The sequence below is a fragment of the Monodon monoceros genome, unplaced genomic scaffold, assembly GCF_005190385.1.
Source record: "Monodon monoceros isolate NGI ecotype Baffin Bay Population unplaced genomic scaffold, NGI_Narwhal_1 Super_Scaffold_4, whole genome shotgun sequence".
In the NCBI taxonomy this organism is placed as follows: Eukaryota; Metazoa; Chordata; class Mammalia; order Artiodactyla; family Monodontidae; genus Monodon; species Monodon monoceros.
This window is the reverse complement of record NW_021703781.1, coordinates 69,029,923-69,056,351: the sequence shown is the minus strand read 5'-3', so window position 1 is coordinate 69,056,351 and position 26,429 is coordinate 69,029,923. Positions and strand designations below refer to the sequence as shown.

The following is a 26,429-nucleotide window of genomic DNA, read 5'->3' as shown; positions in this document are numbered from 1 at the left end:
GAAGTTAGTCTGTCTAAAGAATACCTGTTCATTGAATTTCTTTAAATAGAATGTATAGAACATATTAACCTTTTTTAATGGTTGAAGGTTGTTGTTATAAACACAGACTGATGATACATAACCCAGTTCTGATTGTAAAATGAGTATTGAAGAGGAATGCCTTCTCCCCTACACATACACAGGCACACACACACAGGCACGCACACGCACTCGAATGATGCTGATTGAGGTTTCCAACAGTTCACAGTGCTGACTTCAAGGTCTGTCAGGCACCTTACTGACACCATCTCTCCTCCTCTCATTCCCACACACAAAGACAAAACACAAATGTGTTTGCAGCCTTCTCTGGCACTCCAGAAGCCTTGGTTTTTAATTTCACATTCTTAGGAAAGTTCCAATATTGATAAACTGCAGATTATCATCCTTCCCTTGGACTGATATAGAATAACAATAAAACTTATTTTCACTGGTTTGGTGCATAATTACCAGTTTTCCTCAAACCAGCAGAATGCTTTAGAACATGTATTTCTTCTCTAATCAGCCCATTGGGTCTTTATGCCCATAAATTCTTCATGTATTGTAGGGAGAATGGAGCTGATGATATGGTAGGTGGATTACTGGAATGTCCATGCTTTGATTTGCATAACTTTGATTTAAAAAAAAAAAAAGCTACACAATTTCCCACTCCCCAGCATAATTCTTCCTGATACGTACTTACAACAAAAATGCCGATTAGCAAGCATAGTAAAGATGTTTTAGTTGAGTTTATTCTTTTGTATTAAGTACCTGTTATGTGTACTTGTTTCGTTGGTGAGATATGTGCCAGTTGAATAGGTATTTGTAACCTAAGTATGTTTAGAAATGGTGTTTCTGCCAGGATCAACTCCATATCCTCCTATATAATCTGCAATTATAAGTGACTATTGTTTTCTTTGCTGTAAAATCTTAAATAGCAATAATGGGGGAGATACTATTTCTGTTTAGTAGCTGGCTACAAGAATCTCTGTTTTGAAAAATGACTGTGTTGTTTTCTTAGTACAGCTATTTCATGCAGACATCAGTATCTGCTAAATAGTGCATCTGGTGTGGTTTGCGCACTCATTGTTCTTTTCACACAATAGCTTTTCATGCATATTAGATTATACTCATACTTATTCCTAAGGATGAATGTGGTTGCTGACTACACAGTCTCGCTACCTTAGTTATTTGGTCAAGCAAGTAAATAATTCAAAGCTTTTAGTTCTGTGAAACTTGCTGAGGCTGAAGTTAAGAGCCATTCTTCCATAGCTAATTTCATTGTGATAATTATTTTTATAATACGCTGAAAATTTTGTTTTGTTCTCACCATTATTAAGTACAGTATTATTTTTGGAAAGTTTACGAAGATTATGTCTCATCTGTTTTAATATTTGGAAAGGTTATTAGTTCTCAGTATTTAACTTTGGATTTTAATCAGAACTAGAATTGCAGACTCTTGACATGGGAAAAATTTAAGTAAATGTTTGTAGCAAAATATGATTGCTTTTGTTTACTGTTGCTGGAGTGGTAGATAGCACAGATTGAATTTAGTTCAGCTATTTTGAAATTCGTGAAGTGTAAGGAGAAAATTCATGACCATCTTAGTCTGTAGTAAAGCCCATGAATACAATTTATCTAAATTATAAGCCATTTTAGGGGTAAATTGCTTACTTAAAATATTTGAGTAAATTATTCAAACTATTTGAATTTTTTAGTACTATGGAGTTAGGATTTGGATTCATTCTGAGATTCATGCCAGTCAACAAGCATTTTAGACCAGAATCTGTGGTAATAATTGTTGGAGCCTCTGTGCTCTTAAGGTTTTTCTTGAAAGTAACTCAGCCTCTTGCCCTGAAATAGTAGGATTATATGATGAGGAACATCTGTTTACTGTGGATTTCTTTATTTAGTGTATAGTTGGATAAGTCATGTAACTTGTAATTTTTGATACTGAATGAAACAAAAATCTAAAGTTTTTAAAGTTCTTAGAGAAAAGAATGAGGTGGCATTATTATTCACTTCTCTGTTATTTCTGCATAGGTCTAATGTAGGAATTTCTCCTAAATGTGCAGGTACAAATCATCTTTAATATATTTTCATTTAATAAGTTTGACTTTAGTTAGGTGATTGGGTTATGAACTAAGTGTAGCATAGATATGGATAATATTAAAAATCATTTATAGTTCAGAAAATGCTTTGCTACTTTTATTTGGATAGAGAAAATTGAGGGGAAAGCTGGACATTTATAACCTTAAAGTATTAACTTCTGCCTCATTTCTCTTGTTCAGATCTTTTGCTGTTTCTTACTTCATATCTGGAATGGAGTTTCTGTCTGTTCAATACAGCTAACTGACTTAAGACAGACCTCTGTGTTACATACTTCATCTTTCTTATCTTTGCATAGTAGGGAAGTGATAATTTTGGCATAAGATGTTTTCTTTTCCCCCATCCACTAGATTTCGGAAGAGATTCAGTTTACTCAGTAAATGTTTGATACCATCTTGTCCAGGGCACAGTGCACTGCAAAGAGAACTAGTGCAATGAGGGAATAAATAAAACAGTCCTTCCTTCCTTCAAGATTTTTTTAAATCTAGTGTGAGAAACAATGTACTTAAAGTAAAATAATGAGTTACAACTTGGAATTTAAGAAGATTTGCCATGACTAAGAGTTGTTACTAATGGTTTTCAAAGTATGGTTTGAGGACCCCTTTGGACTTTGAGAGCCTTACAGGGCAGTCTACCAAGTCAGAACTATTCTCATTATAATACAAACATGTTATTCACCTTTTTCACTCTCATTCTCTCATAAGCGTACAATGGAGTTTTCCAGGAGTTTCCTGATATGCGATGACATCATCACCCTGAAGGCTAATGGAATGTGAGCTTTTGTAGTCTTATGTTTAAAAGTATTATTTCTAGTTTCTAATGTGGCAAATATGAATTCATATAGCCCATATAAACAACAGATTTTTGGAGTCCTTAATAGTTTTTTAAAATGTATAGGGGCCCTGTGAACAGAATATTTGAGAACTGCTGGTCTAACCTGAAGTTTATTTATTTTTGGCCATATGTAAAGGAGATACCCCTATTGCCTCACTTTCTGAGTCAGCTTTAATGAATATTAAATACATACATTATTTTTTGTTGCTTTATAGTATTGCTTGTACATCTTGGTGTTGTAAGGAGCACAGGCTGGGTGGATGTGTTGCAGTTTTGACTGTACCATTTACTATGTGATCACAGAAAGCTATTACTTGAACTTCCTCATCCTTAGTTTTTTCACATGTAAAATAAGACTTATAATGCTGTACATTGTTATGAGTTACGAGAATCAAGGATGTCTATGAAATTATTATGTAATTTGTAAATGTGCTAGAGTCATGTAAAGTGGTAATTTTTATATTCCCTTATTCAAAGGCATGTATTGGAAAGCTGGTAGAGAGGAATAGAAGGAGTTGGGATTTGAGGACAGTTCTCATTGCTCTGCCCTTTTTTTAGCTTTGTGAAAGCTGAGAGTTTCAATTTGATTGATCATAGGCTATGGTAAGAGACCTTCACATTGTAGGTTATGATGAACATAAAAAGATAGGCGATTTATTAGACATGGTCAAGAGAATTACTTTGGTTCCCTGAGCCACTCATCTCATTTGATACTTCATCTCTCTCCTGCATAGGAGATCAGTTAACATTGACTCATCTTTGAGTCACCAGCTATTGAGTTCTGTTATGAGGGACTTACAGCCTCTATTATCACTCTTGTTCGACGTATATATAAAACCGCTTCAGAAAATTTTGAAGCATTTTAGATCTTTATCAGTCTGTGCAGAATTAGGAGTTTAGATAAAAGTGAACCTTTCATATTAGGTAGACGGTGTATGGATGAGCAGGTGGGAAAAGTTTCTTTGTAACAGTATTTGTTATCCTTGTTCGTTTTAGTTTCATTACCACTTAGGAGTACTTTTTTCTCCCTAGGAGTACAGAAATTAAAATAATTTTCCCAAGTATGAACTTTGTCAGCCTAGTGCACACCAAGGAATTCCATAAATAGAACAATTCTGCATGGGTTTCCTTAAGTCAGTTTCTTAATATATTCAGTTTAATATAAGCCTTAGTTAAAAAGCTTAATGACACGGAGGTATAAAGGTGATACCTAAGGTAGGAAAGCGCACTGGCTATTATTAACTTGTTTCCTTGCACTTGCAAGTTTATATCCTCACAAAGGACAACTAGTATAGTGACTGAAATCATGGCCATGGGAAATCTGAAGTCCAAGGAAGACAAACAGCTATAACCTTGAACATCATATGTGGTGAATGCTGAGTCCTGATATGGTTCCTTGTGGAAGGGAAGAAGTTTGCTGTCTGACATGTCTCTAGGAGACCAGCCTTCAAATAAATAAATAGAAAGCTTGATAGAGCATAGAGAGAAATAAAAATATTTCTAGAGCACTTCCCTGTGCCAGATGCTTTATGTGAACTTTCTTGTCTAATCCTTACAGTAACCCTAACATAGGTGCTAATTATTATCCTACTTTTACAGATGAAGAGACTGAGGCTCTCAAAGTTGAAATAGCTTGCCCAGGGTCTCAGAGCTAATAAGTGTTGGACCTAAAATTCAAAACCAAGCCCTAACTAAATCCTGTGTCCTTAACACTGCTTTAAACTACCATGTCACAAAGAAGCTGAGAAGTGAGGGATGCTAAGTGCTTTAAATTATTTCATGTAATTCTTATAACAGCACTGTGAGGTTGGTGTAATTATTATCCGCCTTCTGCATATGAGGAAACTGAGGCTTAAAGGCAAGAGTTTGCTCCGGGTCATATTGCTACTAAGCAGCAGAATGGGATCCCAAGCCAAGCTGTCTGGCTACAGAGTCTGCTCTTACCACAGTTCTGTACTACCTGCCATATATGTTTCCTCTCCTCAGGCAACTCCCTATTTAGTTGGGAGGAGTGGGAGGTGTGGGAGAACTACAGAGAGACAGACATGTAAATGGGGTGATTAGTGGCATAACAGAAGTGTGTATAAGGTGCTTTTAGAACACAGATGGGGAAGCAATGACCAGATGGGGGGGGTGGGTAGGGGTGCTGGTTAGAGAGGAGGTGACTCTGAAGGAGAACTTGAATAGTGAAGAGGAGCTTACCATGTGGGGCTAGTTATGGGATCAGAGTGATTAGCAGGCAGACATGTCTCTCAGGAGAAATAATGTGGCTGTGTTAACCTTGCTAAGTGTGGAGGAGCTTGGTGTATGAATTGTCTTTTTAATGTAATATCAGTTGAATTGTCTACGTAAAATAGATTTGAAATTTAGGTTCATGGTTTACGAATATAGAAAATTAAGAATGTTTCGAACTATTTGTACTTTGTTTTCTTTCTAGTTACGTGTAGTTTTGTATTAGTGTGCCATACTTTGCATAATAATGTGCGCCATACAAGCGATGGCTAATAGAGGTTTGTGACGATATTTAAATGCAGCAGGAGAACTCATTATTTAAAGGACCACTGAGGTGCCTCTGAAGAACGTAAATGAAGACACATTTTGAAACGATCACCACTGATTTATCTAGTTTATATATTTGGTTTAGGAGATTTGGGAGCACACTTATGTTTGCTAGTTCCTAATGTGAGAGAGTCAAGACTGTCAGACTGAAAGGCAAAAACCACACAGGACTCCCAATTACCTAATTTATATCTACTTGTTCTACTCTATTCCTTAGGCGGGATGTAGTGACGCTTGTATTCCTGACCATGAAATAAGACTGTAGTCTCTGAGTGCCTGACTTTGATTGGTCTCTCTATTCTTGAATACAGTAAACATATTTGTTGAAGGGATGAGATGACATTTGAGCTGATTGTTAAGGGATAGTGTAGCTTTAGACATAGGAAGATGGGATGGAAGTTCAGTGTACGTAGGAGAAATAGCAAAGGAACAGAATCAGGACACTGTATGATATCTTGAGGGATTCAGTAAGGAAGCCAGTTTGATGAGACTCAAGCACAGAGAAGGAAGAAAACCAGGATTCGTGTACCTGTTACATGCTGGGAATTCTACGAGGTGTTTCACATGTATGAACTCCTAAATCTTTGTAATAATCCTGTGAGGTATCGTTTTACTAAAGAAAATAAAAGGCACATACTTTTGTTTTTGGTTAAGAAAATAGTCTTTTAGCGGGGGGCGGGATCTGCAGCAGGGCAGAGCGCGGCCTCGGTTGCGGAGCGGAGCCGCAGGGTGGCAGCGGGAGCGCGGCGGGCACCAGAGGCTTTCGGCCCGGGAGGACTGGGGAAGTTCGCGCTGGCGGCAGTTCGCGCTGGCGGCATGGGGCGGTGACGCCGCACTGGCCTTCCGCTCCTGCCAGCTGGTTGAGAGCAGGCGGAGGAGGAGGAGGATGCACCTTCGCCAACGGCTTGCCTTCCTGGGTGGGCGCGCAGGCACCTTGCAGAACAAGGAGTAGCTTGCTGACTTTGAACGCGTGGCAAATATTTCAGAAAGCTTCAAGATCAAGGTGGAGAAAGGAACAGTTATTCTTCCAAATTCATCTGCTTCAGCTATTATTCTTATTGGGAATGGACAATGGAATGTTCTCTAGCTTTATCATGATCAAAAACCTCCTTCTGTTTTGTATTTCCATGAACTTAGCCAGTCACTTTGGCTTTTCACAAATGCCAACCAGTTCTGTAAAAGATGAAACCAATGACAACATCACAGTATTCACCAGGATCTTGGATGGGCTCCTGGATGGCTACGACAGCAGACTGAGGCCTGGGCTCAGAGAGCGTATTACTCAGGTGAGAACAGACATCTACGTCACCAACTTCGGCCCAGTGTCTGACACGGAAATGGAATGCACCATAGACATGTTTTTCTGACAAAGCTGGAAAGACGAAAGCCTTCAGTTTAAAGGTCCCATGCAGCGCCTGCCCCTCAACAACCTCCTTGCCAGCAAAATCTGGACTCCAGACACCTTCTTCCACAATGGGAAGAAGTCCATCGCCCACAACATGACCACGCCCAACAAGCTGCTGCGGCTGGATGATGGCACTCTGCTGTACACCGTGCGCTTGACCATCTCGGCAGAGTGCCCAATGCAACTTGACTTCCCGATGGATGCCCATGCCTGCCCTCTGAAATTTGGCAGCTATGAATATCCTAATTCCGAAGTTGTCTATGTCTGGACCAACGGCACAACCCAGTCGGTGGTGGTGGCAGAAGATGGCTCCAGGCTGAACCAATACCACCTGATGAGGCAGACAGTGGGCACAGAGAACATCAGCGCCAGCACAGGTGAATACACAATCATGACGGCTCATTTCCATCTGAAGAGGAAGACCGGGTACTTTGTCATCCAGACCTATCTCCCCTGCGTAATTATTGTGATCTTGTCGCAATTGTCCTTTTGGCTGAACCGAGAATCAGTCCCAGCCGGGACAGTGTTTGGGTTGACCACGGTGCTGACCATGACAACCCTCAGCATCAGTGCCCGGAACTCTCTGCCCAAAGTGGCTTATGCGAAGGCCATGGACTGGTTCATAGCCGTGTGCTACACTTTTGTGTTCTCTGCGCTGATTGAGTTTGCCACCGTCAACTATTTCACAAAGACAGGCTGGGCCTGGGACGGCCAAAAAGCCTTGGAAGCAGCCAAGATCAAGAAAAAGGAGTGTGAACTTACACTAAATAAATCAACAAATGCTTATACTACTGGAAAGATGACTCACCCCCCAAACATCGCAAAGGAGCAGACCCCTGCAGGGACCTCAAATGTCTCTTCAGCCTCAGTAAAACCTGAAGACAAGACTTCTGAAAACAAAAAGACTTACAACAGCATCAGCAAGAACGACAAAATGTCCCGAATTATATTCCCAGTCCTGTTTGGCACTTTCAACCTAGTTTACTGGGCAACATATTTGAATAGGAAGCCAGTGATTAAAGGGGCCACCTCTCCAAAATGAGCTGCCATGCTCCCAAACTCCAAGACAGCCATACGTTCAGTGACGGGCACCAAGGAGAGGTTGAGTTTGGGAGACCTCCCTTATTTGGGCACTATCTTTCAGGAAATTTTTGCATGTTTAATAATATGTACAAATAATATTGCCTTGATGTTTCTATATATAATGTCAGATGTTTCAAAGATGTCACATTGACAAATCAAGCCACTTTCTGGAAAAACAGGAGGCAATGGCTCTGACACTCAGATGCTCAGTATCTTACACTGATAGTTTACAAACAAGTATATTTTTAACTGTTCCAAGTGTTACCTAACAATGTTTTTTATACTTTGAATGTCATTTCATACAAATTTTCCCAGCAAATAAATATTTTAGGAAATACTCCATGATTATTACTTGACCAACTCTCACAAGAAACAAATATCACAAAGAGCACATTTTTCATTGAAAAAGAAACTGTGGGCATTTATGTACAAAACTAATTACCTTTGATAATTCTTACTGTTCTGAAATTAAAAGTACCGCATGATCTTATGTTAAGAAATAGAATAAACAAATATTTATGCAGACATTTAATAACAGAAATATATGGTACATTAGATTAACAGATACAATGTTTCCCCAAGGAAAAATTTAACTGCTTAAAAAATATTTTTTGTGGGGGAGGTGGGAATGAAACTTACTTCTCTCCCTCCGACTCCCCCCACTAACTGAACAATGACCAAGAAAGAAAAGATCTTAAAAAGTAGTGTGATGACAGTCTTGGCATTTAGCCTGAGCATCCACTGTCTGAAACATTGACCACACCTCACTGCAGCCAGTGTGTAGTGCTTCAGTGGTGAGAAATTGTAAATGAGTTATTTTCCATTTTATTTCCCTGTATGTTATTTCATGATTGACTTATTGCTCTGTTAGCTTCTATATATGAATCTTAAATGTTCATTAAGAAATAAAAAATAAATAAATAAAGGAAAATAGTCTTTTTTAAGAAGAGGAAACACAATTTTAGAAGTCATAAAATTCTAAGTAATCATTGAAAACCTGAACCAAGCCAGTGGGAAACACAGAAGAAAAGTAGAAGATATATTTTAGCAATATGAAGTTGGGGAAATGGAGGTGGAACTGGTTGGCTGGAGAAAGGGGGAAGTAAAAGGTAACTTCAGGTTTCTTAGAGTCTATGAAATCAGTGGTGCCAGTAAAACAGGAGAGGAGGAGCAAGTTGGAAGAAAAGGTGTTCCATTTACTTTTAAGCATAAATATATGGAATTTATAGAAGCAGTGAGAGCAAATGATGTTGCTAAGGAAAATATAGAAGAGAAAGAAAACAGGAAGAGAGAACCCAAGTTGTTTTAGTATACACAACAAACTTCTAATTCTCCATTATGGGAAATTTCAAACTTACTGAAGAGTTAAGAATTCAGTGAACCCCATTATATGTAGCCAGACAATCATTAACTTGTGGCCACTTTTGATCATCTGTATCTTCCCACGCTCCCCTCCCTTGATTATTCTGAAACAAATCTCTAGGAGTTGGGACCATAATCTATGTTTGTATGATTCTAAATTTTGTGTTCTTTATACAACACCTTCCCTCCTTGACGAAGCCTCATCCAACCTCTACCTGAATATTTTTAGAGATAGAAGGCATGCAGTGCATTGAGACAGTTGTGTCCTTTTTGACTGGCTCTAATTGTTAGAAAGCTTTCCCTTTTATTGAGTTGAAAACTCTAGCAGATTTATTATTTTGGCAAGGACACAAGAACCCATGCTGAAGTTAAGAGTAGATTTAGACTGCAGAATATTTTTATATTGGGTTTGTAGTAAACCCTTTTTCTCTAAAGATCACAGTGTTTGCAAACGGTTTTACTGCTGCCATGTGATGGAGATGTCACCAGCTGGCATTCAGGGTGCTTATAGAACAGTCTTGAAGAAACATCTTGGAGCAAAAACATATTTTAGATGTTAAAAAAGAGTATCTCAGATCCACATATGAGAAGAAGGCTTGGCGTCTCTTGTAGGTGTAAAATTTTAAATATGTATTTTAAAAATGTTATCAGAGTAACACATATTTTTAAATTAAACATGTTTTTTCTTTTAAACTTTTACTGAAGTGTAACTCACTGCTTAAAAAGTACACTAACTGTAAAAATATAGTTCAATGAATTTTTACAAAATGAACAAAACAGCATTCAGAGCAAGGAATAGAATTATTACCAGCATCCAGAAAGTCCCTCATATGCTACACTACCTTCCCTGCTCTGCCTAAGAGTAACTGCTATCCTGACTTCTACCACCATTGCTCTGGGTGTGGGGCAGGGAGGTGCCTGTTTCTTAACTGTACATAAATTGAGCCATAGTGTTTACACTCATCGTTTTTCTAGCTTCTTTGACTCAACAGTATGTTTGTGAGATTAATCCATGTTATTGTGTATTGATGTAGTTTGTTTATTATATTTGCCGTGGCGTCTTCCACATGTACCTCAATTTATCCCTTCTATTGTTGATGGACAGTTGGATATTGCTGTTATGAATATTCTTATACGTGTTTTTTGGTGTACATTTATGCATATTTCTATTGGATATCTAGGGTTGCTGGGTCATAGGTTAAGCATCTATCCCTGTGTAGCAGATAATTGCCACATAGTTTTCAAAGTAGTTATGGCACACTAGCAGTTTCACATCCTTTTCAACATTTGGTATTATCTGTCTTTTCATTTGAGTTAATGTACATAATTTAAAAATGAAATATAACAGAAGGACTTAGAATTAAAATCAACAATTACTTCCCTAAACCCTCTGCTTTCCTCCCCTAGGTCACACTCTTCAGAAGCAGTCATAAGTACTATTTCTATTTTTAACAACTTTTAAGAGGCAGTGATTAATAACACAGGTTTTGAAGCCAGACTGCTTAGATTCTTTCCTTGGCTTCACTACTTACTAATTGTGTAACCTTGAGCAAGTTATTTAACCTGTGTCTCAATTTCCTCGTCTACAAAATAGAGATTAATTATAGTACCTATCTCATAGAATTGTGAGAATTAATAAATGCAATGACTTTTATTATGTGTTAAGTACTCATTAATGTTAGCTATAGTAATTAATTATGATGTTACCTATATTTTGCTCAACAAAGTCATACAGCTGTCTTGATTCAGCGACTTTAGATATTTTCTATTGATTGACTTCCTGCTAAGATAGATGAAGATTTAGCTAAGTGATATCCTCTCTCACCTTCCCTTCTGTCTTTTCCCAATCTAGTTATGTCACTATTTTCAATTCATTCATTGAACTACGTCCTTATTTATATATAATAACATTTATGTTCTGTTCAGACTTAAATCTTCCTTTATTGAAATATTTATGTTATTGTTAGGTCTATACAATTTTTTTTATTGCAGAGCTGCCTAATATGCAAGTTTATGCTTCCTTTTCTATATTCCAGTTTCAAAATCTTTGTGCCATTAAAGCACTATGGTCCTAGAGTCAAGTTTGAATTCTTTTTTATTCTCTTACCAAGTTGCCTTAACCAAATCTTCAAGATTTAATTGAAAAATGAACCTCTTCTCATGTCTTCTGCCTCTTCGATTCATTCCCTATTTCCTGGAGATCTCCTTCTTGGAGTTTTCATCACCTTCCCCAAATTGGACTTCTCTCTTGGTTTGCCAGACCTCTGTCATCTGGGTTTAGGACATCATTGCCTTCTTGACTTGGATCCACTATTTTCTGGATCACTTTCTTCTTTCTTGCTTTAGGCCCTCATTTTGCTGGCATATATCTTCATGTAACTTTTTAATAAAGTATGCAGTCTGCAGCAAGGCTCTTTGCTCTCTCTGAACCTGTTGTGTGAAATGGGGAAATGATTTGCAATGTGCCTCACCATGTTATTGTGAGTGAGGATCAAGCACAGTAATATACGTGAAACCATGACCATCCTTGTCAGATAACTTCAGACCAGGTTTAGAGCATGTATTCCAGCAGAAAACAGGTCGGTAATCAAATCAGCCTCAGGAACCGGCTCCAGAGTTATATTTGAGTTCTTTTATGGGCAAATTGTATCCCCCAAAATGTTGAAGCCCTAACCCTCAATGTAACTGTATTTGAGGTTATAGGACCTTTAAGGAGGTAATTTAAGTTAAATGAGGTCATAAGGATGGAGCTCTAATCTAATAGGACTGGCGCCCTTAAAAGAAAAGGAAGAGATACCAGGAGTATGTGTGCAGAGAAAAAAGTCGTGAGAGGATACAGCAAGAAGGTGGTTGTCTGTCGGCAAGGAGAGAGGTTTTACCAGAAACCAGCCCTCTTGGCACCTTGATCTTAGACTTCCACTGTGAGAAAATAAGTTTCTGTTTTTTAAGCCACCCAGTCTGTGGTATTCTGTTGTGGCAGTGCTAGGAAACTAGGTTCCAATTTTGGCTCCAGTGTATGGTGTTTGTTAGACCTCTAGGACTGTTTCGTTATGTACGGTGTGCTAATGCCTGGTTTGGGGGGATTAAGTGAGCAAATAAATGCTTTATACAGTCAGTACCTGGTATGGTAGCCATTCAGCAAATCTTTGCTTTTCATAAGCCTTAAAAGGGGCTTTAAGTTATTTTAATGGAGCTGTGTCATTTATGGTTTTGTTTCTTTAATCAGATAATTCTAACTAAACATTTACATACCAAAGCAATGACAAGAGCAATTATCTCTGGGTAACTGGGTTAAGCTTTTTTTTAAGTAGCTTTATTGAGATATAATTCATACTCCATATAATTCACCTATTTAAACCTACAATTCAGTGGTTTTTAGTACATTCACAGATATATTACAACTATCACCACAGTCATTTTAGAACATTTTTATCACCTCAAAAACAAAACCCCATACCCTCAACCCGTCATCCTCCTAGCCCATCCACCACCCCCAACCCTAAGCAACCACTGATTACTTTCTGTCTCTATAGATTTCTCTATTCTGGATTTTCATATGAATGAAATCACATAATTTGTGGCTTTGGGGCTTACTAGCTACCTACCTCTATTTGGATATTTTTTCTGCTCTTCTCTGTCTTCTCCCCTCCCTTCCTGCTGGCACTCCCTTTATGTGTATGTTGGTATACTTAATGGTATCATTTCTCTGAGGCTCAGTTTGTTTTTCTTCATTTTTTTCCTCTGTTCTTTGGCTTACATAACCTCTGTTGCTCTGTCTTTGAATTCACTACTTTTTTTTTCTTTTGACAGTTCATATCTACTATTCAGAACCCTTTTTGTGAACTTCAAAATTGCATTGTACTTTTTTTAAATTTTTATTTATTTTTTGGCCACTTTGGGTCTTTGTTGCTGCACGCGGGCTTTTTCTAGTTGCGGTGAGCGGGTGCTACTTTTCGTTGTGGTGCGCAGACTTCTCATTGCGGTGGCTTCTCTTGTTGCAGAGCATGGGCTCTAGGCGCGCAGGCGTCAGTAGTTGTGGTGCACGGGCTCAGTAGTTGTGGCGCACGGGCTTAGTTGCTCCTTAGCATGTGGGATCTTCCCGGATCAGGGATCGAACCTGTGTCCCCTGCGTTGGCAGGTGGATTCTTAACCACTGTGCCCCAGGGAAGTCCCTATTGTATTTTTCAACTCCAGAATTTCCACTTGTTTTTTTAAAAAATTATTCTTATATCTATTGATATTATATATTTGATGTGACATTGTCATAATACCGCCCTTTACTTCTTTAATCATGCTTTAAAATTTTTTTTGTGAACATATTTGTAAAGGCTTATTTTGAAGTCTTTTTCTGTTAAGTTCAATACCTGGTCACTTTAACTGGCAGTTTGTGTTGACTGCTTTCTTTCTGCTTTAGGGATCATGCTTTCCTGTTTCTTTATATGCCTCATAATTTTTGTTGGAAACCAAATACTTTAGATAATATATTGTAGTAACTCTGGATACTGGTCCCCCTCTCCCAGGATTTATTAGTTATTTATTTGTGTTTTAGTGATTTGCCTGGATTATTTTAGTGGAGTGTTAAATCTCTGACATTGTGCCTTTTGTTTTCAACAATGCCCTGGGACATTGTTCTACACACAAATCCAAGCAAAGTGTGGGAAGAGTTTAGGAGCTGTTTTATGTCCTGCCTTTCCCTCTCCTTCTCCCTCAGCAAAATCTTTGAGCCAGGGCTCTCTGGAGCTAGGGTTGGGGACAATGGCAAGCTTCTCTGTGAGTGACACCCCCACTCTAGCTGTTGGACCCTAGATGGAGGTGGGATGAGGGGTGGTAGCAGCCTGAGGTTCTCTTGGCTTGCCTCTCTTGGCATAGAACCACTGTTTCATGAGCCAGGGCAAGGACTATCAAGGCCTCAGTATTCTTAGTGTGCTATGCCCAAGGTAGAGTCTCTGTTTCTCAAGTGGGAACTCGGTCAAAGAAAGGAGCTCTCAACTTCTTGACCGTTCTTTCCCGGAACTTAGCCTAGTAATAGGTGGTCGAGGGCCAGATGAGAAACATTGATGCCCTGCACTTAACCAGGAAGAAAGCCCTCTGACAGGGTGCTGGGGAAGTGAGGCAGCCTGCGTTCTTCGCTTCAGCAGTCCAGAGTGGAATCTCTTCCCTGCTGAGCAATCTTGGCTCCAACACCACAGACTCTCACCTTTCTTACCATATTTCTGTAGGTTTTCTTGAATGGAAGTTTCTTTGTTTGCCCTTAGGACCATTTCCAGAGGCTTTAATATTTGTTTTAATAATTTCACCAGCTTCACTGGGAACAGGTCAGTGGAGTGTCTCATGCTGTCATTATAAAAGTCCATCTTCCCAGGTTGGTTTTTAAAGTTTTCTACAAGAGGAAGTACAGATAGCTTGTAAAAGAAGGTTTGAGTGAGGGGAAAAGAAAGGGAACTTGAGTGCGAAAACAGTGACATTTTTAAGTTGATAGGTTCACAGGAGACATAGGCTAATGAAGGAAGGATTTTGTGGTATGATGGGAAGATAAAAGGAAGGGATAGAAGTAGCCTACTTCATTGTTTGGATTCCTTTATGAGTTTGGGCTATTTAAAGACTTGGACTAAAAGTTTTGAAAACCAAGTGTTCTTGGTGAATGTGTGGTTTCTGTTTAGTAGCTTGCTGAACAAATAGCTTTTGTTTTGTTTTATTGACATATAGTTGATTTACAATGTTGTGTTAATTACTGCTGTACAGCAGAGTGACTCAGTTACAGGCATAAACATTCTTTTCCATTATGGTTTATCACAGGATACTGAATATAGTTCCCTGTGCTATACAGTAAGACCTTGTTGTTTATCCATTCTATATATAAAAACTTACATCTGCTAACCCCAACCTCCAACTCCATACCTCCCCCAACCCTCTCCCCCTTGACAACCACCAGTCTGTTCTCTATGTCCGTGGTTCTGGTTCTGTTTCATAGATAGGTTCATTTGTGTCATATTTTAGATTCCACATATAAGTTATATCATATGGTATCTGTCTTTCTCTTTCTGACATACTTCAGTTAGTATGATAATTTCTAGTTGCATCCATCTAGTTGCCATTGCTGCAAATGGCATTATTTTGTTCTTTTTGATGGCTGAGTAGTATTCCATTGTATATATTTAGCACATCTTCTTTATCCATCCATTTGTCTGTCAGTGGACATTTAGGTTGTTTCCATGTCTTGGCTATTGTGAATAGTGCTACTATGAACATAAGGGTGCATGTATTTTTTTGAATTATAGTTTTGTCTGGATATATGCCCAAGAGTGGGATTGCTGGATCATATGGTAATTCTATTTTTAGTTTTCTGAGGAACCTCCATACTGTTTCCCACAGTGGCTGTGCACCAACTTACATTCCCATCAACAGGGTGGGAGGGTTCCCTTTTCTCCATAACCTCCCCAGCATTTGTTACTTGTAGACTTTTTAATGATGGTCATTCTGACCAGTGTGAGGTGGTACCTAATTGTAATTTTGATTTGCATTTCTCTAATAATTAGCAATGTTGAGCATCTTTTCATATGCCTATTGGCCATCTGTATTTCTTCTTTGGAGAAATGTCTCTTTAGAACTTTTGCCCATTTTTCGATTGGGCTGTGTTCGTTGTTGTTGTTGAGTTGTATGAGCTGTTTGTAAATTTTGGAAATTAAGCCCTTGTGGGTCGCATCGTTTGCAAATGTTTTCTTCCATTCTATAGGTTGTCTTTTTGTTTTGTTTATGGTTTCCTTTGCTGTGCAAAAGCTTGTAAGTTTGGTTAGGTCCCATTTGTTTATTTTCACTTTTATTTCTATTGCCTTGGAAGACTGACCTATGAAAACATTGGTACGATTTATGTCGGAGAATGTTTTGCCTATGTTCTCTTCTCGGAGTTTTATGGTATCATGTCTTATGTTTAAGTCTTTAAGCCATTTTGAGTTTACTTTTGTGTATGGTGAGAGGGTGTTGAACAAGTAGCTCTATCCCACTGTTTAGTGTGTTATTTTAAAATGGAATACATTTTTTCTGATTCTAGTTTATTTTTGTGCCTAGATCCTTTTAGCAACCCCCCTAGAAGCATTAATAAACCCAAATTAGACTTTACTACTTATAACATTGAAGTCACACACCTGTGAGAAATTTTTTAATCAAATTTTAACTTTATACTTGACAAGAAAAGTTGATTCATAGAGCAGCTGTGATTTAGCAAACTTGGATTATTATATTCAAGGTTGCTAGTGTATGTAGTGCTTTTTGTGATTTATTTTAATAGAGTGACAGTTATATGTTCTTCAGGAGCCATAAGGCTTGTTTATTAAAAACACGCAGCTACAACATCGTATTAACATGATAAATGTAGTTTCTTTTTTTCCTCTCAAAAATTTGGTGCCAGTCTGTCTGAATCAAATGATTTCAATGGAAATTAGGAAACTAAAGGGGCTTTCTGTTTTCCATCTGTTTTCAGAAGCAAGAGAAAAGCACTGAGCATTGTCTGTATACCTCCTTATCTTTCCCTAAGAATTTTTTCTTTAATCCTGTTCATTGGAAAACTGTAAAATAGTATTTCTCCCTCTCTATCACTGTCTTTCAGTATAAATTGTTGTGGGCTATTCATATTTTCTAAATGTTTGTTTCATTTTTTTATGTTGGATTTTTATAAATCAGATCAATACATACTTCAGTCCCGATAGTGTGTGTGAGGGGTAAAGATAATTGTGAAACCAGGTCACATTTGAGATTTCAAGGCATAAGTGCCCAGCAGTTTAAATGACTGCAAGATAAAGAAGAGTGAAAACAGTGCGTGTGGTCTGCTGTGATGTAGGACCTAAAGCTGATTATAGAAAGCGTTTAGGGTTTGGGTAGGCTTTGAGGAATAGGGAAAACCTCCAGTTGGTACAAAAGGCTTGAAAGCAGGAATATGCATGGCATCTTCTGGGTACATGAGGTGACTACACTTCCTAGATTGGAAGGTTTCTAATAAAGAAAAATACCATTGGAAAGATTAATTGTGGTAGACCTTGAATATGAAACCAAGAACTTTTGACTATCTTTTATACTGTGTGTGGTTAGTGAGAAGGCATTAAAGCTTTTGAGCAGACAAATGTCATGTCTAGTGACAGCGTGTAGGGTTAGTTGAAAACTATAGGCCCTCAAGCCCAATTTTCTCATTTTCTTTGTCCTTTGCTTTAACGGAGGAGTATGAATTATGTTTCAAATTAAAGTTTTTAAAGCTTACACTTTATAACTCACCACAAGCTTCTACATAAAACCCAAGAGTATTAACAATGAGCACATGAAGACCTGAATATTCATAGGTATCTGAAGTGTTACGTAGTCAGCTAGTCAAACTAGCTTGAATTCTGGTTATGCCACTCACTGTGTAATGTTGAACAAATTCTTTAACCTTTCTAACCCTCACTCCTTTCATCTGGAGTGGGAAGCTAATCATATTGCCCACTCAGGATTTTGAGCATTGAATAAGACATAAAGCATGTAAAGCTCTTAGCACACTGCCTGGCAGATAGTAAACATCTCTGATAAACACCTTTGCTGCTGTTAATTGTTGTTGTTATTATTATTATTTATCATTATCTAGTACTAATCGCTATCCAATTTTATTGTTTCCATGGAAGATTGCATTCTGAATTTTGATCTTTTACTGTAGGAACACTTTTCCCATCTGGTCCAGAAAGAACCTCTCTCCTGTCCCACCCAAGTTTCAGGGCCCACTGGTGGCTTCTAGATTTTCTTTTCCTTTGTTCTGGGTGTCCTGCCTTGTCAATGAGGGCATGCCAAAAAAACAGCAAGTCTGGGTCCCACCAAGAAGGCACTGTTTGCTGCCAGTTATGGGGGAGTGTGGTAAGCTCTGGTGTCATAGGGCACATGCAGCATTAGATGTTTGTTTTGTGTTGTTTTCCTACAGGTAGGTTTTGTTATTACACTTTAAAGTTGTGGTGTTTATTATTCAGAAATTTAGACTTATCTTTACTTTTGTCAGGTTTAAGCCGTTTTTCCCATTCCAAACCTTGCAAGGATTCGAAGAAGATGATGAAGAGCATATCCATATACAACAATGGGCACTTACTGAAGGCCGCCTTAAAGTTACATTGTTAGAATGTAGCAGGTATGTTCTTTGTTTTGTCATTACTACATTATAGGAAAGAAAGTACACTGAAAATGTACTTGAGCAGTATTTGTGTTTATTCCCCGCTGTGTTGATTTATATTGTATTATCTGTAAATTCTTTAATTGTAAATTTCATAAAAGTAGTGCTTTCCAACTTATAAAAAATACAAACTATATTTTAGAAAGCATTCTAATGGCGGGGGTGATCATTTATCCTGCAGTAATTTCCAAACTTTTTAGATACATAATGCTCTGTTGGCATATTTCTTACTACCTATTAGAAAGCTGTTCATAGCATAACAGTTTTGAGAACTGTTTTTGATAATTGGAAATACCCTGGAAAGTTGCAAAATCAGACTTGTAAACTCCTGTGATTCTTAAAATTTTAGAGCTGGAAGGGAATCTCAGAAGTAATCTTGCCCAGCCTCTTTATTTTTCCAGCCCCATAGTCTAAGCTGTGTTCATACTTTGCTTGAACTACTTACTACATTAGTCTCCTTACTTATCTCCTAACACGGGTTACCATTATGACAACCAGAATGAGCTTTTCAAAATGCATATCTGATTGTCACTTTCCTACTTAAAATTCTCTAATGGCTTCCCCATTCCTCTTAGAATATAGACCCAAATCTTTTTCATGGCTTGCATGCCCCTCTTTACCTCTCTAGTTTCTTTCTCCACCCAGCCCCTCACTCACAGTGCTTCAGCCACATAGGCCTTCCTAAGAGAAGAGGTTGGCAAACTTTTTCTCTGAAGGGCCAGATAGTAAATATTTTAGGCTTTGTGATTCACATGGTTTCTGTTGCAACTACTCAACTCTGCCTTGTAGTGTGAAAGCAGTCATAGATAGACAACAGGTAAATGAATGGGCATGGCATGGCTGTGTGCCCGTAAAACTTTATTATATGAATTTTATAATTTTTATGTGTCATAAAGTTCTTTTGATTTGTTTTTTTCAGCCATTTAAAAATGTGAAAACCATTGGTAGCCCACAAGCCTTATAAAAACAAGCAGTGGACTGGATTTGGCCCATGGACCATAGTTTGCCATTCCCTGCCTTAGATATTTTAACGTACCAAGCTCCTGTGTTGACTCTCCACTGTTCTCCTGGCTGAAGGCCCTACCCCATCTTCTGTTCCTTGAGACTAGCCTTTCTTGCTTCACCTTAAAAACTGCCTCCTTACTGTGTCTCCTGATCATTCCAACTACAAATACACTATCCTTATTGCTACATTTCTGTGACCACTTATTTGTTGCTTAATCACTCTATTTTTATTTTCACTCCATAATAAAAAATAAGTGCTTGAGTCCAGAGGTTTTATTTTATACCAAATATACCTGTATCCTTGCTAATAGGTTAATTTTGCGTATACTAATAATATGCTAAATATTTTTTTAAGTCTTGGAGTGAATCAGTATTGTGTACGATTATGTCAGAAAGTCTAGTTTAAAGGGAATTCTTTTATCAAAGAAAGACTGAATATGCTGTAAATTTTGTAAAAGGGACTGCAATGTACAGTAAAATGATATATACAATAAAAATACGGCTCTACGTAAGTCTGAATTTGAAGTAGCTAAGCCAATACGCTATGGTAAGCATAAATATTAAATCTCTCCTGTCTAAAATCTAATTATAATTTACAATTATATAAATTATATAGATATCTAATTATAATCATAAATATCTAATTATAATTTGGGCTTACATTATCATTTGGAAGGATGTTTATCAAGTGGCCTGTGTCTGAGGAAATTTTGGACTGGTACTTTCTTTCAGTGAATTTTCTTATAGATTCACAGGCATCAAAATCATACCATTGGATTACCTTTTCCAAAATAATCATAGCAACTTCTAAACATTTGAAAGGCAGCTTTGTAAAAAATTTCTTGACTCTTCTGTTGTTAATTCCTACCTACCTATTCACCCGCCCATCCCCAAACTTGCAAAGATAGCCTTGAAGAAGATTCATTGATTGATTCATTGAACAGATATTTAATGCAGTGTATATGATGTGTAATCGGTACTGTGCTGGGAACTTTAAAAAACTACTTCTTTTGTCTTGGTGTTGCTGATGGGATTATGGATTAATTATATGTCTGTTGTTTGCGGCTTTTTTTTTTTTTGCGGTACACGGGCCTCTCACTGTTGTGGCCTCTCCCGTTGCGGGGCACAGGCTCCGGACGCGCAGGCTCAGTGGCCATGGCTCACGGGCCTAGCCGCTCCGCGGCATGTGGGATCTTCCCCGACCGGGGCACGAACCCGTGTCCCCTGCCTCGGCAGGCGGACTCTCAACCACTGCGCCACCAGGAAGCCCCCTGTTTGCGGCTTTTTAACCACTTGCTATTGCTGTCTCCTTTGCTCACCATTCTCTTGCTTTATTTGAGATACTGCTCACTTAAAACCTTGGGTCAGCCTTGAACCCAAGACTGCATGAAGGCATTGAGAGAGTGTAGTCAGGCATTATTTAGGTCATGTTGAATTGAGATAAATAATACAAAGAAAAACATTACAATTTATGAAGTATATGTATCCTATTTTATTTTAATAAGGAACTGTATAATGAATCTCTGAAAGAATATACAAGAAACCAATAAAAAATTTTTATGGGGAAAAGGTTGAAGGAACTGAGTTAATGATGATGGACAGGGGTGAAGGTGAGAGCCAAACTTTTCACTATAACCTTTTTTATACTGTTTGATTTTTGTGACTGTATCACCTTGTCAAAAAATTTAAAAATAAAGACCAGTATTTCTGGAGAGTTGAAGGAGAAAGCATGGACAGTAGTTCATGTTCTTATGTTAGTCCTTGTTAGGCCAGCACCTTTCCCAGGTGACAGCTTAATCTTGGGAACAAGCACACTATCTCAATAGTGTTTTAGTCACTATCTTTATAAACCCAACCATGTAAAGTTACTTAGTGTTGTGGTGCTATGTGTTATTCACACAGTTTAAGGATCACTTAAAATTGTTAATGAAGGAGAGAATAAATTACTAATTACTACTTTCAACTCATTCCTGCTTTTTTATTCTTCTCATATTCTTATTAAAATCTTTCTTACATTGTTGTTTTTCTTCTGAGCATTTTTGTTAGTAGAAAAAAAAGAACACAAGGTGCTCCTGTGTTGGGTGCGTAAACATTTATAATTGTTATATCTTCTTCTTGGATTGATCCTTTCATCATTATGTAGTGTCCCTCCTTATCTCTTATAACAGTCTTTATTTTAAAGTCTGTTTCATCTGATATGAGTATTGCTACTCCAGCTTTCTTTTGATTTCCATTTGCATGGAATATCTTTTTCCATCCCTTCACTTTCAGTCTGTATGTGTCCCTAGGTCTGAAGTGCGTCTCTTGTAGACAGCATATACATGGGTCTTGTTTTTGTATCCATTCAGCCAGTCTGTCTTTTGGTTGGAACATTTAATCCATTTACATTCAAGGTTATTATCAATATGTATGTTCCTACTGCCATTTTCTTAATTGTTTTGGGTTTGTTTTTGTGGGTCTTTTTCTTCTCTTGTGTTTCCCACCTAGAGATGTTTCTTTAGCATTTGTTATAAAGCTGGTTTGGTGGTGTTGAATTCTCTTAGCTTTTGCTTGTCTGAAAAGCTTTTGATTTCTCTGTCGAATCTGAATGAGATTCTTGCTGGGTAATCTTGGTTGTAGGTTTTTCTCTTTCATCACCTTAAGTATATCCTGCCACTCCCTTCTGGCCTGCATAGTTTCTGCTGAAAAATCAGCTGATAACCTTATGGGGATTCCTTTGTATGTTATTTTTTGTTTTTCCCTTGCTGCTTTTAACATTTTTTCTGTGAATTTAAATTTTGTTAGTTTGATTAACATGTGTCTTGGTGTGTTTCTCATAGGGTTTATCCTGTATGGGACTCTCTGTGCTTCCTGGACTTGGGTGACTATTTCCTTCCCCATGTTAGGGAAGTTTTCGACTATAATCTCTTCAGATATTTTCTCAGACCCTTCTTTTTCTCTTCTTCTCCTGGGACCCCTATAATTCGAACGTTGGTGCACTTAGTGTTGTCCCAGAGGTCTCTGAGACTGTCCTCAATTCTTTTCATTCTTTTTTCTTTATTCTGCTCTGTGGCAGTTATTTCCACCATTTTGTCTTCCAGCTCACTTATTTGTTCTTCCGCCTCAGTTATTCTGTTATTGATTCCTTATAGTGTATTTTTAATTTCAGTTATTGTGTTGTTCATCTCTGTTCTTTAGTTCTTCTAGATCTTTGTTAAACATTTCTTGTATTTTCTCAGTCTGAACCTCCATTCTGTCTCCGAGATTCTGGATCATCTTTACTATCATTACTCTGAATTCTTTTTCAGGTAGATTGCCTATTTCCTCTTCATTTATTTGGTCTTGTAGGTTTTTACCTTGCTCCTTCATCTGTGACATATTTTTTTGCTCTCTTTTTTTTTTTTTTTATAAGTAGGACTGTGTTCCTATCTTACTAGTTGTTTGGCCTGAGGCTTCCAACATTGGAGTTTGTAGGCTGTTGCGTAGAGCTGGGTCTTGGTGCTGAGATGGTGACCTCAGTGAGACCTCACTCCGATGAATGTTCCCTGGGGTCTGAGGGCCTCTGTTAGTCCAGTGGTTCAGACTCGGAGCTCCCACTGCAGAAGCTTCAGCCCGACCCCCGGCTCGTGAACCAAGATCCCACAAGACACGAGGGGCGGCCAAAAAAAAAGAAGAATAACAAAGTAAAAAATAAAATTAGACTAGGAAACTAACAGATGTGTTAGAAAGAATATAAAAGTAAGGGGCTTCCCTGGTGGCGCAGTGGTTGAGAGTCCGCCTGCCGATGCAGGGGACACGGGTTCGTGCCCTCGTCCGGGAAGATCCCACATGCCGCGGAGCGGCTAGGCCCGTGAGCCATGGCCACTGAGCCTGCGCGTCCGGAGCCTGTGCTCTGCAGTGGGAGAGGCCACAACAGTGAGAGGCCTGTGTACCGCAAAAAAAAAAAAAAAAAGAAAGAATATAAAAATAAAAATATAGATGAACCAACAACCAGAAGGTACAACAGTACCACAATAGTAAAAAAGAGGAGGAGGGGAAAGGAGAAAAGGGTGGGGGGGGGGGGCCTAAGCAAGGGCGAGGTTTGGGCAGTGGGCGGGGCCTATACTTAGGACCCACAGGGCTGGAAAAGGCCCTGGAGGTTGTGGGGGGTGGGGCTTAGGCTCAACAGAACAGAAGGGGCCCAGACGTGCCCCCCTCCCCTGGTCTCAGAGGGCAGGGGACCTCACCTGGGAGCCCAGCAGGCTTCCTGGGCTCGAGTGGGCAGGGCAAACGCCCTCCTCCCAGAGGGCCCCTCCCACCTGCCTCTCCTGATCTCCGTGGCCTCAGGGGGACTGATCCTGTCTGACCTCCACTTCTCCTACTCTTCAGTCCCCCCACATCCTACCAGTTCACTTAGGGGTTCCTCCCATCTCCTTGAGTGTCAGGGTCTCCCACCAGTGGCCAGCAGGCGCCATAGTTGTGGGGAGACTCTAACTCGGCATCTTCCCCACCGCCATCTTGACTCCGCCCACTCTAAGCTTTTTAGAGCTTGACCTTGAATCAAGTAAAAAGAATGTAACTTTAATAATTTTTTCCCAAAATCCATGAAATGGAACGTCATATTTATCATCCACAGACAATGATGGCTCTGTTCAAGGACTTCTTTCTTTTTATTTTTTAAACTTTATTTTGAAATAATAAAATGTTTCTGTGTGAGGATTTTTTCTTTTTTAACTTTATTTTGAAGTAATCTCAGACTTACAGAAGTCTGCTTGAAGATTTATCAAACTTAGCTGTTGTAAGGCTTTGAGAGTGAATTTTGCCAATGAGGAAACAAGTTAGAAGTATTCATAGAAAACTGTTTACTGAAAATACTGGAGTTGTACAGCTGGAAGCTTTATGCTTTAGAAGGCAACATGAAGTGGAAATAATACTGGCTTTTGAATTAGAAAGTGCTGTGTTCACATCCTAGCTGTGTGCTCTTACTGTTTTGTGTTCTCAGGGAAATTACACATCTATAAAAATGGACAAGGGTGCTACCTTGCTGGTAATTGTGATCAGAGGTAGGTAAATAAACCACAGTTCCCTACCACATAGTAAGGCTTCAGTAGATATGGCTTCTATTATTATGCCTTAATATAATCATTATCTTGTTTATCAAGAAGAAAACAAATCCTTAAACAAAAGTGTTCTTTTTTGCATATTTGGTTATGAGAACTGGAATTTGAATTTTATTAATTTGAAAGGGTCTCACACTGTAAAGGGAAGTTCTTTTCTAATTATATGAAATAACAGTTTTGAATTTCCAAAATAAAGCTTGAGAATGGAAACACAGTTTTGTTTGTAAAAATTGGTTCTATTTACCAAAAAGCAAAGTCATTCTGAATAGTTGCTTTTTTTTTCGCATTGCCTAAGGCTAGATTTTAAGCACAGAAGAACTCAATTGCTGTATTTGTAGTATTGTTATTAGACTAAATTATTTCACATTAGTATTACAATCATATTAAGATTATTTTTAAATTTATAATTTATAGTCCATCTTCTGAAAGGATTTTAGGTATTTTGCAAAAATGATATACCTATGTGCAGTTAAATAGAAAATAAATTAGATCAAAAACAACCATGTAGAGAAGAGAAGATCAGTTTTCTGGCAGCAAAGGAAACTTGATGGAGTTCCTAGTTTTTATTTCTTGATAAACTGTGCATGTTTTTCAGGAGAAAAGAAATTCTGACCTCAGATTCTAGGAGGGATTTGTCCCCTACATCTTTGTTGTACAATGTAATGGGTCTCTTTTCCCTTCTCTTCTCTTCTCTTCTCTTCTCTTCTCGCTTTTCTTTTCCGGTTTTAGCAACCAGTTATATTTTTTAAAAAACAAACTTAAGATTATAGTAGTGAAGGCAAAGCCTATGAAGTTCTGTTGTGTGAGAATTCTGTACTCTAGAGCAGTATATTTAGGATAGTCAGTCCAAATTATAGATAGAAGTTCTAATTAAGGTCAGTTCTTCACTGACTCACACACTGTTCTAAAGCCTCTATTTTCTCAGCACCTTTTAGAGTGCTGTTTTACTGGGTTCCAAAAATACATCATTTTTAAAATTTTTAAATGTTAACACAAATACAGGAAAACCACAGCGCTTGACATTCTTCTTTCATTACCAAGAGTTCTCCCTTATTCCATAATTATCTATCGTCAGCATGGACTCATGGATTCCTATTTTTTTCAATCACTATAATTCTTTACCATCCTTAATTATTTTGGTGCCTAAATTATCTCATATATGACCACTAGGAGCCTCTTCAAATAACCCGGTATTTTTTTCTTTGCTTTTCTTCTTCTTCTCCCCCTCCCCCTCCTCCTCCCCACCCCCCTCCTCCTCCTTCTTTTCTTTCTTCTTCTTTTTTTCTTTTTTTTAGGTCTTCACTACTTTCTGGTACATATAACAAGCTGTTCCAGGTTCATTTTATATCTTCCCTATCACAGTCCTAGAATCGGCTATTTTTCCAAAAAGCCCTGGTTCCTTTTAGTAGAGAATGATATTAGGAATCAAGATCTGGGTGTTGGGTATGTTCATTGCTACTTCATATATTCATAGGCCCCTTCAGTGAGCAGAATTAGGAAATACATATATGTGAAGACACTTGTAAACATATACATACATACACACACACACACACAGATACACAATTTAGAAATCATGAGTTCACCTGATACTTCCAATTCTATTTCATCCTCATAGGGTTGTTCCTTGCCTTGGTTCTTCCCCACCTTGGTTCTTCCCCCTTTTGTATTATGTCTCTTGAGCCCTGACTCCCAATAACATCAGCACTTTGACTCATTTGCTCAATCCTATACTACATCTCAGATAGTTCTGAAATTGCTTTGTCCTTACGTGAACAGAGAACATACTTACTAAAAGGAA

The 26,429-nt window shown here is 38.2% G+C and overlaps 1 protein-coding gene and 1 pseudogene across 1 annotated transcript in view; both read left to right on the top strand.

Moving 5' to 3' along the window:
- Positions 1–26,429, top strand: part of PDZD8 (PDZ domain containing 8) — a 92,127-nt gene that overhangs the window by 9,730 nt on the left and 55,968 nt on the right. Inside the window, exon 2 of the mRNA XM_029245302.1 lies at positions 18,378–18,503. Coding sequence (XP_029101135.1) covers positions 18,378–18,503 — 126 coding nt within the window. The remainder of the gene's footprint in view (positions 1–18,377; positions 18,504–26,429) is intronic.
- On the top strand, positions 6,540–7,964 carry LOC114908765 (annotated as a pseudogene).